We start from the raw sequence: 16,758 nt of genomic DNA, 5'->3' as shown, positions 1-16,758 counted from the left end.
TGATAGCCAGTAGCCAATAGCTGCCCTAGCGTAGGTTTTTGTCCGTCGGACTAGCATACAGACGAGCGGATTTCTGGGTCCGGCGTAGTTACGACGTAAAGATTTGAAGCATGTTTCAAATCTAAAGTCCGTCAGATTTGTGGCTGGAAAAGTCAGTCGAAAGTCCGGGGAAGCCCACACACGATCGGATTGTCAGCCAGCTTTGGTCTGTCGGCGTCCGTCGGACTTTTGTAGACGAAAAGTCAGACCGTGTGTACGCGGCATTAGTATCAGATCGTTCACCGCACTATCACAGTCCCACTATAACTGCCATTACTAGTATGAAAAAAGCCTAAATTCCAGTATAAATACCATAGTTTGTAGACTATAACTTTGCAAACCAATTAATATACGCTTATTGGAATTTTTTTTTTTTTTACCAGAGACATATAGCAGAATACACTTTGGCCTAAATTTATGCAGAAATTAGATTTTGTTGATTGTTGTATTGGTTATGTTTTATAAGAAAAATTAGAAATGATCATTTTTTTTAAATTTTCGGGCGTTTTCCTTTATATAACAAAAAATAAAAAACCCAGTGGTGATTAATTACCATCAAAAAAGCTCTATTTGTGTGAAAAAAATTATATAAATTTAATTTGTGTACAGTGCTGCATGACCGCACAATTGCCAGTTAAAACAACACAGTGCCAAATAGCAAAAAATGCTCTGGTCACGAAGGGGGTAAAACATTCTGGAGCTTAAGTGGTTAAAGCGGAGTTCCGGTCACTTTTTTTTTTTCAGGTATCCGAGTATAATGCATTATTAACCGCTTCAGCCCCGGAAGATTTTACCCCCTTCCTGACCAGAGCGCTTTTTGCGATTCGGCACTGCGTCGCTTTAACTGACAATTGCGCAGTCGTGCGACGTGGCTCCCAAACAAAATTGATGTCCTTTTTTTCCCACAAATAGAGCTTTCTTTTGGTGGTATTTGATCACCTCTGCGATTTTTATTTTTTGCGCTATAAACAAAATAAGAATGACAACTTTGAAAAAAGCGCATTATTTTTTACATTTTGCTATAATAAATATCCCCCAAAAATATATAAAAAAAAATTTTTTTCCTCCGTTTAGGCCGATCGTATTCTTCTACATATTTTTGGTAAAAAAAAAAAATCACAATAAGCGTTTTTTGATTGGTTTGCGCAAAAGTTATAGCGTTTACTAAATAGGGGATAGTTTTATGGCATTTTTATTATTATTTTTTTTTTTACTAGTAATGGCAGCGATCAGCGATTTTTATTGTGACTGCGACATTATGGCGGACATGTCGGACATTTTTGACACATTTTTGGGACCATTGTCATTTATACAGCGATCAGTGCGATTAAAAATGCAATGATTACTGTGTAAATGACACAGGGAGTGAAGGGGTTAACCACTAGGGGGCAGGGAGGGGTTAAGTGTGTCCTAGGGGAGTGATTACTAACTGTAGGGGGATGGGCTAGCAGTTTCATTACTCTGATCACAGCTCCCGATGACAGGGAGCTGTGATCAGTGACACTTGTCACTAGGCAGAACAGGGAGATGCTGTTTACATCAGCATCTCCCCGTTCGTCCTCTCCGTGAGGCGATCGCGGGTATCCCCGTGGCAATCGAGTCCGCGGGACCCGCGACCTGACTCACGGAGCTCCCGGCCGGCGCCCGTGCAATGGCACAGCGGGGAATTCAAATGGACGTACAGGTACGCCCATTTGCCCAGCCGTGCCATTCTGCCGACGTACATCGGCGTGTGCCGGTTGGGAACCGGTTAACATAAAGAATGATTTTATATGTTTGCTAGTGGATGTTGATAATATATTTATTTTATACTCACAACTTAGTAAATCCTCTTCTGGGCGTTGCTATGATGATTGTGGGCATGTGAAGCCCAATCGCTATCTCTTCTTGGATTACCAATGGGGAGGTGCATGCTGGGTAACCAGCATGCACCTCCCGATATTGTGCATGCGCGATGCTCCGGCAGCCGTAGTGCTGATTGTTTAGAAAGTTGCCATAACAATGGGCGGCAACAGAGGAAGGTCCCGCCCCATTGTTATGGCAACCACCTTAAACTGCATCATTTCCTGTCGGGAAATGACGCAATTTTTGCTCACAGTACTGCCCACTGACCCCTGGGAAACGATGACTCACATTTCCCAGGAGCATGGGCGAGGGAGGAAATGACAAGGAGCTCCGTGGACCAGGAAGTGGCAGATTAGGAGACACTACATAGCAACAGGGCGTTTCTGGTAAGTAAAAAAAAATTTCCCCCCAAATGTTTCTTAATATTTAAAGGTCTGTGAATATGCAAAATAAATTTTCAGGGTGGAACTCCGCTTTAAGAGATATTTTTGTTTTAGGTGTCAATATACAGTCTGGTTATCTTTGTGCAGTGATCGTTGTGGCGTGCTATGGTGTCACCTCCATCTACAACCCCAATTCCAAAAAAGTTGGCACGCTGTGTAAAATTTACATAAAAACAGAATATAATGATTTGTAAATCCCATAAACCCATATTTTATTCACAGTAGAAAATAGAAAACATAATAAATGTTTAATTGCAAAATAATAGTGTATATATAAACAATACAAGTAAACATACACTACAAACAGCGCTATTGTTGAGCAAAAAAATATATATAAATATCATGCGGCCAACTACGCACAAAAGTGATTACACAAAGAGGTACAGAGTCTGTGAGGTGATCAGGAAAATGTCCATAAGTGATAATACAGCTGAATCGCAGTGTGCACCTTCCACCGGTCAGTAGGATTTCACCCTGTGTTGACACTCTCCCCCTAGGGGGTCAAACTCACCAGAACTGCAAGTTAAATAAGCCTCCAAGAGAAGAAGATCTCCTAATCACATCTCTCTCAGCACCACTCCAGGGGGTTCAGGGGGGGGTCACAACTCCAAATAAATAGATAACAAAGAAAAAAAGTGCACATAGTGTAATTCTATTTATTTAGATGAACCCCACAATCTTCACAAAATACCCCTCAACCAATATACGTACAAAAGAGAACAGTCAATCAAGCAGATAGAAGTATTGCATATCACCGTTCCGAAGATCAGCCGGCTCAGTAACCAAAGGAGCAAAACACTTCCTGGTTGTGGATCCAGGCTGTGGTGGAGCGCATACCTCACTTCCGGCGTCGTGTAAGCCACGTGGCTTACACGACGCCGGAAGTGAGGTATGCGCTCCACCACAGCCTGGATCCACAACCAGGAAGTGTTTTGCTCCTTTGGTTACTGAGCCCGCTGATCTTCGAAACGGTGATATGCAATACTTCTATCTGCTTGATTGACTGTTCTCTTTTGTACGTATATTGGTTGAGGGGTATTTTGTGAAGATTGTGGGGTTCATCTAAATAAATAGAATTACGCTATGTGCACTTTTTTTCTTTGTTATCTATTTATTTGGAGTTGTGACCCCCCCCCCTGAACCCCCTGGAGTGGTGCTGAGAGAGATGTGATTAGGAGATCTTCTTCTCTTGGAGGCTTATTTAACTTGCAGTTCTGGTGAGTTTGACCCCCTAGGGGGAGAGTGTCAACACAGGGTGAAATCCTACTGACCGGTGGAAGGTGCACACTACGATTCAGCTGTATTATCACTTATGGACATTTTCCTGATCACCTCACAGACTCTGTACCTCTTTGTATAATCACTTTTGTGCGTAGTTGGCCGCATAATATTTATATATTTTTTTTGCTCAACAATAGCGCTGTTTGTAGTGTATGTTTACTTGTATTGTTTATATATACTATTATTTTGCAATTTTATGATCTTTTAAACGGCTGCTGTCTCTTTGGTCACTCAGTGTAGAAACTGAGTTTTTTTACCTCCCTCATTCTCTAGTTCTGCTCTCTTAATTTTGGACGCTGACCTATCCTTCTGGCGCTGAGTGGTGTGCTGCAGGCCTGAGCAGACCTCTTCTTTGTTTATAATAAATGTTTAAACTGAGAAAATTAACTATTTTAAGGAAAAAATAAGGTAATTTGAGATGGCAGCAACACGTCTCAAAAAAAGTTGGGCCAGAGCAACAAAAACTGGCAAAGTAAGTGGTACTAACACGGAAGAGCTGAAAGAACATTTTGCATCTAATTAGCTTAATTGGTAACAGGTCAATAACATGATTGGGTATAAAAAGGGTATCTTAGAGAGTCAGTGTGTCTCAGAAGTAAAGATGGGCAAAGGTTCACCAATCTGCGAAAAGCTGCGTTTAAAAATTGTCAAACTATTTCAGAGTTATGTTCCTCAACATAAAATTGCAAAGACTTAAAATACATCATCATACAGTACATAATATCATCCAGTGATTCTGAGAATCTGGAGAAATTTCTGTGTGTGCAAGGGACAAGGCCGAAACGCAATATTGGATGCCCGTGATCTTAGTGTCCTAGATGGTACTGCATTAAAAACAGGCATGATTCTGTGATGGACATCACAGCATGAACTCAGGAATACTTCCAAAACTCACTGTCTGCCATCCAAAAGCTAAAGCTCTATCATGGAAAAAAAATCCATATTTGAACATGATCCAGAAATGCCACCGTCTTCTCTTGGCCAAAGCTTATCTAAAATGGGCCGTTGCAAAGTGGAAAACTGTTCTGTGGTCAGACAAACCAAAATTTTACATTATTTGTGGTAACCATGGGTGCCACATCCTCCAGACTAAAGAGAAGGACCTTCTGGCTTACTATCAGTACTCAGCTCGAAAGCCTGCATGGTATGGGGGTACACTAGTGCGTATGAAATGGGCAGCTTGTACATCTGGAAAATCACCATCAATGCTGAAAGATATATCCAGGTTTTAGTGAAGCATATGCTCCCATCTAGGCAATGTCTTTTTCAGGAAAGACTTTGCATATTTCAGCATGACAGAAAGAGAGTTTGGGTGTTTAACTGGCCTGCCTGCAGTCCGGACCTTTCACCAATTTAAAATATTTGGTGCATTTTAAAACGAAAATAGGACAAAGAAGTCCCAGAACTGTTGAGCAGTTTGAATCCTATATCGGGTAAGAATGGGGCAACATTCCTTTCCTAAAATCTCAGCAATTGGTCTCCTCAGTTCCCAGAGTGTTGTTAAAAGAAGAGGGCATGCTAAACCATGGTAAACATGGCACTGTTCCAACTTTTTTGAGACGTGTTGCTGCCAGCAATTTTAAAATTACCTTATTTGTTTCTTAAAATGGTAAATTTTCTCAGTTTAAACATTTATGTTTTCCATTTTCTGTTGTGAATAAAATATGGGTTTATGAGATTTGCAGATCATTGCATTCTGTTCTTATGTAGATTTTATACAGAATCCCAACTCTTTTGGAATGGGGATTGTTCATAATATAACTAGGTACTAACATTTATAGGTAAAGTTGATCCAGCTAAAATCCGATTGGCTCTCGGGGGGGGTCAGGAAGGATTTTTTTCCCCTGCTGTAGCAAATTGCAGCATGCTTTACTGGGGGTTTTTGCCTTCCTCTGGATCAACTGTGGGTGAAGGATTGTGTATATGGGATTGTATGATTTTTGGTTGAACCAGATGGACTTTTTTCAACCTGTCTTGTATTTTTTTCAACCTGCCTAAGTAAGTAACTATGTAACTATGTATTTACAGTCTGGTTATCTCTGCATAGCAATGGTTGTGGCACATTATGTTGTCACTACCATCTATGTATAGTGTGGTTATCTCTATGCAGTGATGGTTGTGGCGCACTATGGTGTCACCTCCATCTATATACAGGTTATGTCTGTCCAGTGATGATCTGGTGCACTATGGTGTCACCTCCATCTATATACAATCCAGTTATCACCACGCAGTGATGGTTGTGCCAAACTATAGTGTCACCTCCATATACCTGTATATACAGTCTAGCATTCTCTGCACAGTGATAGTTGTGATGTGTCTATATACAGTTCTGATATCTCTGCTCAGTAATGGTCGTGGCACACTGTGATGTCATCTCCAGTCCTAATATCTATGTTCAGTGACAGTTGTGGCACCACTATGGTGTCACCTCTGTCTATATACAGCCTTCAGTCATTGAAGAGATTTGTGCATATCTGTCTATCCCTATGCCATAATAACAAACTCATCTCCCATCTAGTTTGTGGACAAATTGGAGCCGCCATGTCACTGCTTGTTGCTGGGGTCTATGAGATCCATCGAAAGTGGTTCCCCATGGTGGAGCAGACGCTGTCAGGGAAAGTTTTACTGGTGTCGTCCATGTCCTGCCTCCAACTGGCCCCTCAGTATGTCCTGCTGGGGCTGGCGGAAGCCCTGGTGGCCCCAGCCTGTAAGTAGTGGTGGTTATCTGTGATTGGGCAAATCTGCTATTTGTCAGAAAAGAAGATGAGATTTTTGTGTCATGTGATCAGCAAAGTCCTAAAATGATCTGATTCTCTTTAGGTTCTGTGATAACCTTCGGCCTGGCACCCAAACGTATCCGCGGTATCTGCATGGCAGTCATGACTTTATTCCAGGCGCTCGGCTGCTTTGCAGGGGCGATGCTAGTTGAAGTCACATTTTTATCATCAGGAGGTAAGTAGGCAGGTGTTAGCTCAAAAACAAGCACCACTGACTCCCTGCAATCCAGTAGAGGACAACGACTTCCTGCCGAGTTCTATAGGCCACTGTGTCCCTGCTGCCCTCTAGAGGACACTGATTCCCTGCCACCTTCTAGAAGCCAGTGACCCCTGCCATCCTCTAGAGGTCTTTGGCTGGACTTGCACTGAGCTGACACTTCTGGGGCATTTCCAAGGGTTTTCCAGGGCAGTTACGGCAATTTCCTAAGGCATTTCTTCCTTTTTAGAAATTTTTTTATAACAGTTTGAAATTCTAGTAAATAAAAATCACATAATAAAACACTGTGAGTGTTTTGTCAGTGTAGCAATATGGACTACAATGGCAAAGCACCGTATCAACCGGTATTTCCAAGTATCGCCTGTCCCTCTAGTGATCAGTGTATCAGGTGGCATCATATCTGTGTGCTCAACAAAAAGGACTGTGGGATGAGTAGTTCTCCTGTCAGTCAATAGCTGTACCTGACTATGGGCCTGGACTACATATCCCAGGGATTTTTGCTGCTATTGGGAAGATTGCTGGGAGTAACAATAAAAGAAGGAAAAAGCCTGTGCAAATTTCTCTTCCTCCTGGGCCTGACGCAAGACTGACCTCTCTCTGTGCCTAGAGAGAGAGAGGTCGCGGCCTACAACGCGGAGTACCACCTTCCAATCCGTAACCTGAGAGGCCTCACTCTGCCATTTGCTGTCAGACATCCTTCCAGCACCACTACGGTCGCCTGGCAGTCGGTATGTCAAGCTTCACGTCGGGAGACTGAGACAGCGGATCCACTGTACAAGTGTCGCTACACGAGTTACTGTCCGGAAGACATCGTAGCTGTCGGGTAGTTGGTGAGAGGGCTAATCGCCCAACCTTTATCCATCCTTTGTCACAGTTACATTGGGACACTTTGCACAGACATCTCTACTCTAGGAATACTTCACTGAATTTATTTGAACACTGTGCTTAGACATCTTTAGCTTTCCTCACTACAAGAAACCTACTGTTTCCCACTACACCTAATTGGATTACAGTTAACGAGCTCCTACGTACTGGTGAAGAATATCAGATCTGCAACGTGGACTTTATTGCCATTACTGATAGGAAGGCCCCTAGATTATAATTTCTAGATCTGCTCTCTCCTTAGGATAGCAGCATAGGCTGGCCAGGTTCTATCTTCTACCAAGTGTCAGTATAATCAGTTAGCTGAAACATCCTTTTAGGGGTTAGCATTGTTTCTCAAGGTAGCATGTATATACTATTGTCATGGTTAATATTTGTCTTGTATCGTCAGAGGTATTATTTTGCTGAGTAGGCGCTGTTGTCTAGAACTCAGCAGGTCTATTACCTCCTGTTTATGACAACATCCCCTTTAATTGGTTCAAGTAAAATATTCTCAGAACATAAATACACAGAGTTGTCTGATTTATTACTCTACAGTGATACAAGGATGTCTGAACCCAGAGTGTCAGGTGGGTTGGAATGTTCACCAGGTCATGGCCGTGCAGATGAGCAGGTAAAACTAAGCAGTCCTCTAGGGGGGCGTGCTACATCAGGATTGTGTGGAAAATATTTTTACCCAGTCATGATGCTGTACCAAGGACAATCCCCCCACTGGTTTCCCTGATGCATTCGCCCCTCTTGTTGGAGGCTTGTTTATAGAGTCAATGGAAGAGCAGCTTACAATTTACACATACAATTCCTTCCATATGTAATTATAGACAAATTATCATCCTGAAATAGGCCCCATTATATTCAATCAAGGTTATCAAGGTCTTAAAATCTGATTTAAATAAAGCTGGACTGTTTAAATAAGATAACAGGACCTTGATTAAATATAATGGGGAGCGTCATAGGACCACAGTTTGTCTAAAGGCCCGTACACACGATCTGACTTTTTGACAACAAACATGCAAATTAGCTGTTTTGAAGCAACATCCGAACGTGTGTACGCTCCATCGGACAAACTTATTCTGGTTCCATCGGACTTTTGTTGGCTGTGCGAACGCACAAACTTTCCGGCAACAAAAGTCCGATCGTGTGTACACAAAAGCATCAGACTTTTGTACAAACTACAGTATGCGGCAGCGAGAATGTTTCCAGCGTGAACCCATCGCGCTGGTTCTCCGCGACAGGGTACTGTACATCTCGCGCTGGCTGCAACAGGAAAAACACATTTTCCTATTGCGGCGAGCGCGAGAGGGAATTCCCCTCTGGGGACATACCAGGCCCTTAGGTCTGGTATGGATTTTAAGGGGAACCCCCTACGCCGAAAAACGCCAAATCCATACCAGACCCTTATCCGAGCATGCAGCCCGGCCGTTCAGGAAAGGGGGTGGGGAAGAGTGAGCACCCCCCCTCCTGAGCTGTACCAGGCCGCATGCCCTCAACATGGGGGGTGGGTGCTTTGGGGGAGGGGGCGCCCTGCGGCCCCCCAACCCAAAGCACCTTGTCCCCATGTTGATGAGGACAAGGGCCTCTTCCCGACAACCCTGGCCGTTGGTTGTCTGGGTTTGCGGGCGGGGGGCTTATCGGAATCCGAGAGCCCCCTTTAATAAGGGGGCCCCCAGATCCCGGCCCCCCCACCCTATGTGAATGAGTATGGGGTACATCGTACCCCTACCCATTCACCTGGGGAAAAAAGTGTCAATAAAAAAAACACACTACACAGGTTTTAAAAGTAATTTATTAGGCAGCTCTGGGGGTCTTCTTCCGACTTCGGGGGTCTTCTGCCAACTTCGGGGGTCTCTCAAGCCTCTTCTCCCTCTCTCCGGTATCGTCTCCACGCTCTCTGGTTCTTCTCTGGTGCCTTCTTCCTTCTGCCGGGCTCCTCCGCTATCTTCTGCTCTTTTGCTAGCGGAGGAGCACAGTCTTCAGAGATGTCTTCTTCCCTCTTCTCTTCCAGAGATGTTGACACGACGCTCTCTCTGGCTGTTATGCTGCCTGAGCGCTCCGCTATGACTTATATAGGCGGTGACCCCGCTACCCTATGACATCACATCCCGGGGCATGCTGGGACTGTGATTTTATAAGGGGGCGGGGTCACCGCCTATATAAGTCCATTGCGGAGCGCTCAGAGAGCATTCCAGCTGGAGAGAGTGTCGTGTCAACATCGGAAGAAGAGAAGAGAGGAGAAGACGATCCAGAAGTCCGGGCCACCGCTAGCAAAAGAGCGGCAGAAGATAGCGGAGGACCTGGCAGAAGATCCGGACAGCGGGAGAAGAAGACCCCCGGAGCTGCCTAATAAATTACTTTTAAAACCTGTGTAGTGTGTTTTTTTTTATTGACACTTTTTTCCCCAGGTGAATGGGTAGGGGTACGATGTACCCCATACTCATTCACATAGGGTGGGGGGGCCGGGATCTGGGGGCCCCCTTATTAAAGGGGGCTCCCGGATTCCGATAAGCCCCCCGCCCGCAGACCCCGACAACCAACGGCCAGGGTTTTTAGGAAGAGGCCCTTGTCCTCATCAACATGGGGACAAGGTGCTTTGGGATGGCACCCACTCCCCATGTTGAGGGCATGCGGCCTGGTACGGCTCAGGAGGGGGGGCGCTCGCTCTTCCCCACCCCCTTTCTTGACCGGCCGGGCTGCGTGGTCGGATAAGGGACTGGTATGGATTTGGGGGGGACCCCACGCCATTTTTTCGGCATAGGGGGTTCCCCTTAAAATCCATACCAGATCTAAGGGCCTGGTATGCCCCTGGAGGGGAACCCATGCCGGTTTTTTATTTAAAATTTGGCGTGGAGCTCCCCCTCAAGATTCATACCAAACAGTGCCTGGCATTGGCGGGGATCCAAGTTGGATCCCCGCACCAGTGTGAACCCAGCTCGCAAGGTGTCAATCTCGCCAATAAAAGTGGTGAGATTGACACAATATCAGACAACAATACAGAAGTTGACCAAAGGGTGGTGGTAAAGAGCTGAAAAACCACGTGATTTGGTGAAAGTTGGCTGGAAAAGTCCTGCCGTGTGTATGCAATACAAACTTATGGCCAACGCCCTCATATTTTTAGGACATTTTATGTAACATATTACTTTAAGAAAAATATTGGAAAGGTATAGGTACATGTATTTAAGTATTCTCTGCTCTTCCAATGACTCTGTTATTAAGCCCCAGTAGGATGGGTAAAATGCATCAGTGGAAACCTTTTGCCTCGGATAATTATTTTTTGGTTTCTTCCATCACTGTAGGGTTTTTAGATTTAGTTTCCTGAATTCCAAAGATGCTATTAAGAACAAGCGATCTTACTCACAGTTCCCCCCTTTGTAGACACTGACATCAGTGAATTCCTGTGCCCTAACATTGGTGTGTCTGTCCTCAGGTGATTGGTACCCAGGAATTTTGTCTGGCGGTCACCTGGAAAGATTCTTCTTTATGCTGGGCTCTGCAACGCTCCTGAATTCTTTGCTGTTCTGGCAGATTTCTCACAGGTAACACCAACCAGCATTGTGCAAGGTTGACATCACCTACCTCCCTGTGCATTGCGGGTGATTAACCTTCCCTTAGACTGTAAGCCACCTATCTACCCCACTTACACTATAAACTGCTTATCTTCCTACACAGTGTAATATACCGTACTTTCCTCCTCTTGCATTCTTCCATAAACAGTAACTTTTTGCAACCTGTGGTTTTCTAGGTTTTGTGGTGCTGCGTCATGTCTTCTGCCTGATAATAGACATTCTGTGTGAGCTTCTGGAGAAATTAAAACTGTCCATTAACAAAGCTTTTTTTTCTTAATTTATGTAATCCAGGCAGGACCTTTGTTATATGACAATCTACTTGCAGCACTGAGCTCAGATAAAACAACCTTACTGTCTGACACTTCAGTGCAGAGAGAGAATACAAGAAATAACACAAAAAAACTAGGCACTCCTTAAAGTGATACTAAACCCACAACAGTAAAATCAGTGTGTATGTGCAGTAAAGGATGCTTGTTATACTCACTGTGGAACCTAAGGGGTTAATCCTCTGCATTGTGTATAAAGGCTATGTGATCCTGCCTTCTCTGATCCTCCCCTTCTTTAACTGACTCCAACCCATCTCCTGGTAGAACAGAACATTAGTAGCCAGGCTGCACATGGTCAGTTTGGTGTGTATTGCTAGAGAGTTTTTTTTTTTTCTTGGGAGAGTGCGTGTGATCAGCACAGGGCCAATCAGCACTGTCCATGCAGAGGATGAAAACTCCTCCTACAAGCTTTAAGCAGACATTGATATAAGTCACAAGACTGCTATATACTGCTGATGAAAAAAGGTATTTAGCAGTTTATATTAACTAAAATAATTGCATTTCTGTGTTCTGTCTATTGTGGGAGACCAGATATAGTGAACGCAGGGTCTTGGGTTTAGTAACACTTTAAGGTAAGGCTAAACTATTATTACGGTTTATAAACTGTTGACCTGTGCAGTCATGATGACTTAATATAGTGTGTGGAGGAGGCTGGACACATATCTTACCATTCTCTGACAGGGATCTGCCTTTATAATGGCCCGTACACACGATCAGAAAATCGTACGAAAAATCCTGCTTTCAAAGCGATTGTACAATAATCTGATCGTTAGTACACAGTTTTCGAGAACCGATCACAACAATTCATCCAATAATATCCGATGGGACAAACATGAACATTTTTCTCTTATGATTTTCATTTAGTCAGTATTGTATTCCTCCGAAAATGCAATACAAACACAATACAACACATTACATCACTTCTGAATTTTTATTCTGTCGTATGAGAATTTTCGTAACTTTAGCAACCTCTCCATTTTTGATATGAGACTAGCATGCAAAAAAAAGAAACGGATAGTCATTCGTCCGATAATCTCATTGTGTGTATGAGGCATTAGAGCGATCTAAGCAGACAGTTTGAGGTTTCTGGTCAAAGGAAGGCTGGCCAGCCTTGTTCATATACAAGTGGTGGTGAGAAATGTGAAATGTCATTGACATCTCAGTTAAACATATGTTTTAGATTTATAGATCTTGTAAATGTAAAAGTACTGACAACAGTATAGTAGGAGTGAACATAAATAGCTGTAAAACTTCTTGTACTTTGTATGAAGTGTCAGAAGTACAAAGCTCATCTGTTCTATTTGAGCTGCAGATAAAAACAATAAACTTGGCATCATCTGATAACTCTGGTGATTTCAAAGCCCCACATGGCCAGGAACATCCACAAAATGTTTAGATATTCCCTCAAAAATTGGCTTTTAATTAAATTATCGTTTATTCCAAATCATCAGAGACATCATATATCATACAATCTGCAGATCCCACATAACATCTATTTCATTACAGTTTCTCTTGTCCCTCAGGTATGATCATCTGGAAGAAACAAATGATCCCGGATTGTGCCCGAGCCTCTTGGAGGAGAAGTTGCTACTTCATGAAAAGTCACTACGCTATTATGAAACTTTCTTGGATTGGCCATCTGCATTCTCTCCTGTGGAGACGACATTATAAATGACCCATCCCAGGTATCATGGCTGTAGCAATCATTGGGCAGTAAAATTACAAACTCATGGTATGGGGACTTTAGTGACTTAGAAACAATGAAATTATCTCTAGGTTAATGTACTGCCACCACCATCCTCACCTCCGCACAGAAGGAATAACAGTAGTGATACATGTGGGGGGAGTGGAACTTCCATCTTTCTGTGTGACTAGCTGTTTTCTGATGTTTGAGGATCACCAGAAAATGGCACTGAATGATGAAAATATGTGTTGTTCCTACAGGATCACATGATCAGATCTTTGTGTATATGGCCAGCTACAATTTTCAACGCCAACCAGATCAGATTATTTTTACTGAAACTTAAATGGGAGAAACAAACAATATTTACAACATCTACTGACTGGACTTATAGATGTAGCTGTGCATTTTTTTTTCATGCCAGATAATTCTATAAGCCTGTTACCAAGCTGACTTTACAGCCAAGCAGCTAGAAATAGTGGACATGGGAGCTACCAGTGGTCTCCAACCAATGTCTGAAAATACAGGAGCTGAGCATTGACAGCCACCACCACCATCGCCACCACTTTTATCTCCATCATCATGATTACCACCATCTCTGACACTTTCTCCACCATCCCCACCACCACTATCTTTGCTACTTCTACCATCATCATCACCATCTCCACCACTTCCACCTCCATTTTCATGATTATCACCATCTCTGCTACTTCCACCACCATCAACATCACTGTTATCTTTACTACTTCCACCAGCATCATCACCATCTTCACCACCACCATACCCACCACTAGGGATGGGCCGAACAGACCCCTGTTCGGTTCGCACCAGAACTTCCGAACACCGCGAAAGTTCGGACCCGAATAACGAACCCCATTAAAGTCAATGGGACCCGAACGTCAAAAATCAAATTTCCCCATTTTGAAGGCTTATATGCAAGTAATTGGGTATACAATGGTTATAGGGACCCGGGTCCTGCCCTGGGGGACATGTATCAATAAAAAAAAGTTTGTGAAAAATGTCATTTTTAAATGAGCAATGATTTTATGTTTTTTAAAGTGAAAGCCTAAAAATGACATTTTTTTTCCAATATAGTGCCTGGGGGGTCCCCTTAGTCTACCTGTAAAGTGGCAGATCTGTACCATGTCTAGAATCAATGTAGCAATAATTGCATATATAAAGCCAAAAAAAAAGACATTTTCCCTGCAAGCTGCCTTTATTTTGCTCAGCAACAGCCAGTGTGTATGATGAGGCCACAATTTAGTGCACTGGGAACAAGATTAGAGATTTGTGGATACATTCTGGTGTCACTTTGACTTTGTATAGAAGTAACGAGTGCATAAAAATTGTTTTTTGGGTGTCAGTGGCGCCTTCACACCGTAACCCTATAGGGGTACTCTTGATGAAAGCAACAATTGGCCTTGCTGTAAAAAATTGCAATGATATGCACCTGTCAAACAGGTACAGAAAAATTACTCCTTGGGTGTCGGGAGCGCCTTCCCACCATAACCCTATAGAGGTGCACTTGATGAAGGCAAAAAAAAATTACAATGATATGCATATGCTTGGTGTTTTTGCCACGTTTGATGTGCCTGAGACACAGTTTGCAGATAGCAACAGTGCGATCTGCTGCAGAAGTGCTGAAAAAAGCCCAGACAGCTGAACTTTGGGGAGTGGGCCGGGAGATAACAGCTGCAGAATGTAATGGAATAGGGTGGCTGCTCTCTACTTTTTCTTGATGTCGGCTTCCTTGAGGTTGTGCCACCTCACCTTCAGTTTCCTCCTCTGGTCTATCTGGCACCCAAGTCGCATCAGTTACCTCATCATCATCATCTCCATCTCCTCCATCTTCATCATTACCACTGGAGACAACTTGGCAATACGCTGCGGCTTCGGGAACATGAATGCCAATTTGTCTACCAGTGTTCCTCCCTCTCTCTAGGCTCATGTTCCTGTCATCCTCAAACTCAGAAGCAATATCTGAATCCAGTAATGGCTGGGCATCATCAAGGAGCAAGTGGCTGACGCTGTGATCAAATAACTCAGCTGACTCCTCAATGGCTGATTTTGGGGCTATGACAGAAATATATGTGGACAAGGAGGCAGGTTTATCCACTCTGGCAACTTCAGTGGACTGCACACTTGTCTCTGCTTGCGTGACAGAGGATGAGGAGGATGAGGAAGGTTTAGTAAGCCAGTCCACCACCTCCTCTGCATGCTGTGGCTGGATAGCATGGGCAAACTCACTAAACAGAGGAAATGATGCCCTGCCTGAGGACTGACCACCCTGTCCACCTTTTCCTGTGGACACATTTGTTGCTGGCCCTCTTACAGTGCCAAGGGAATGTCAGCCAGTCCTTGTTTTCCCAGACATTATTGGGAGGGAGGGGACGGTGCTTATAAGCAAATGTAAAGAAGAAGTTGAAATCTATACTTGGATGCACTTTAATCAATGTAAAGAGGAGTTTGGTGCACTTTAATTTGAGTATTCATACTACACAGACACACTCCACGGATACACTATAATATACTGCAATATAATGTGCCAAACAGTGACACACACAACTATATGGTGTTAAACTGGCAATAATGCACACCGAACTATATGGCGTTAAACTGGCAGTAACGCACACAGAACTATATGGGGTTAAACTGGCAGTAACGCATACAGAACTATATGGCATTAAACTGGCAGTAACGCACAAAGAACTATATGGCGTTAAACTGGCAGTAACGCAGCGAAACTATATGGCGTTAAACTGGCAGTAAAACACACAGAACTGTATGGCGTTAAACTGGCAGTAACGCACACAAAAATATATGGCGTTAACTGGTAGTAACCCACACAGAAGAAGTAAATGGCATTAAACTGGCAGTAACACAATCAAATAGACGGTGTTCAACCATCACTACACTCATGCTATCTGAACTGTCCCTACTCTAGCTATACACTAATGTAAAGATTACTGACACGGTCTCACTACACTACACTGAAACTATCTGAGCTGTCCCTACTCTACACTAATGTTGGTATTAATGACACGGTCCCTACTCTAGCTGCACACTATGAAAAGCTGAATGATGGTCCTCCTCACTACACTCACATTATCCCTAGACTAACACTAAACTAATATTCTACACTGACAATTGAAGCAAAATAGCACAGTATAGCGCGCTAACAAACGAATTGCACTGAACAGAGCCCTGTTCTGTCTCTCTCCACGCCAAAATCACACTGAAAATGCCTGCCAGTGAAAGAATACTTTTATACTTTGGGGCGGAAATGAGCCATGATTGGATAAAGTCATGATGACAGTGTCCAATCATGACTCTGACAGTGCTCTGTGCCCTGATTGGCTGAAGCTTTCACTGCTTCAGCCAATCAGGGCTTGCAATGCACTGTCCAGCACCGCAATGCATTGTGGTTGGTTCGGGGGGCCGAACAAATGGTTGAACGACCCGTTTGTTCGGCTGTTTGTCAAACGTCCGAACAGCGAAAGTTCAGCCCGAACTTATGCTCGGGCCGAACCGTTCGCCCATCCCTACCCACCACTTCCACCTCCAACATCAGGATTATCACCATCTCTGCTACTTCTATCACCATCCACATAATTTTCACCTCCATCATAATTAACACCATCTCAGATAATTCCACCAGTATCTGTACTATTTCCACCAGCATCATCACCATCTTCACCACAGCCATC

The 16,758-nt window shown here is 43.6% G+C and overlaps 1 protein-coding gene across 1 annotated transcript in view; it reads left to right on the top strand.

Moving 5' to 3' along the window:
• Positions 1-15,292, top strand: part of SLC15A5 (solute carrier family 15 member 5) — a 112,425-nt gene extending 97,133 nt beyond the window's left edge. Inside the window, exons 6-9 of the mRNA XM_073621359.1 lie at positions 6,127-6,315; positions 6,429-6,560; positions 10,906-11,014; positions 12,894-15,292. Of these exons, the coding sequence (XP_073477460.1) occupies positions 6,127-6,315; positions 6,429-6,560; positions 10,906-11,014; positions 12,894-13,041 (578 nt within the window). The 3' untranslated portion in view covers positions 13,042-15,292. The remainder of the gene's footprint in view (positions 1-6,126; positions 6,316-6,428; positions 6,561-10,905; positions 11,015-12,893) is intronic.
• Positions 15,293-16,758: the final 1,466 nt, after the last annotated feature.

Source organism: Aquarana catesbeiana, linkage group LG03 (genome assembly GCF_042186555.1).
Source record: "Aquarana catesbeiana isolate 2022-GZ linkage group LG03, ASM4218655v1, whole genome shotgun sequence".
NCBI lineage: Eukaryota > Metazoa > Chordata > Amphibia > Anura > Ranidae > Aquarana > Aquarana catesbeiana.
Note: the sequence above shows the minus strand (reverse complement) of the source record. Positions and strands in the feature narration are given on the sequence as shown.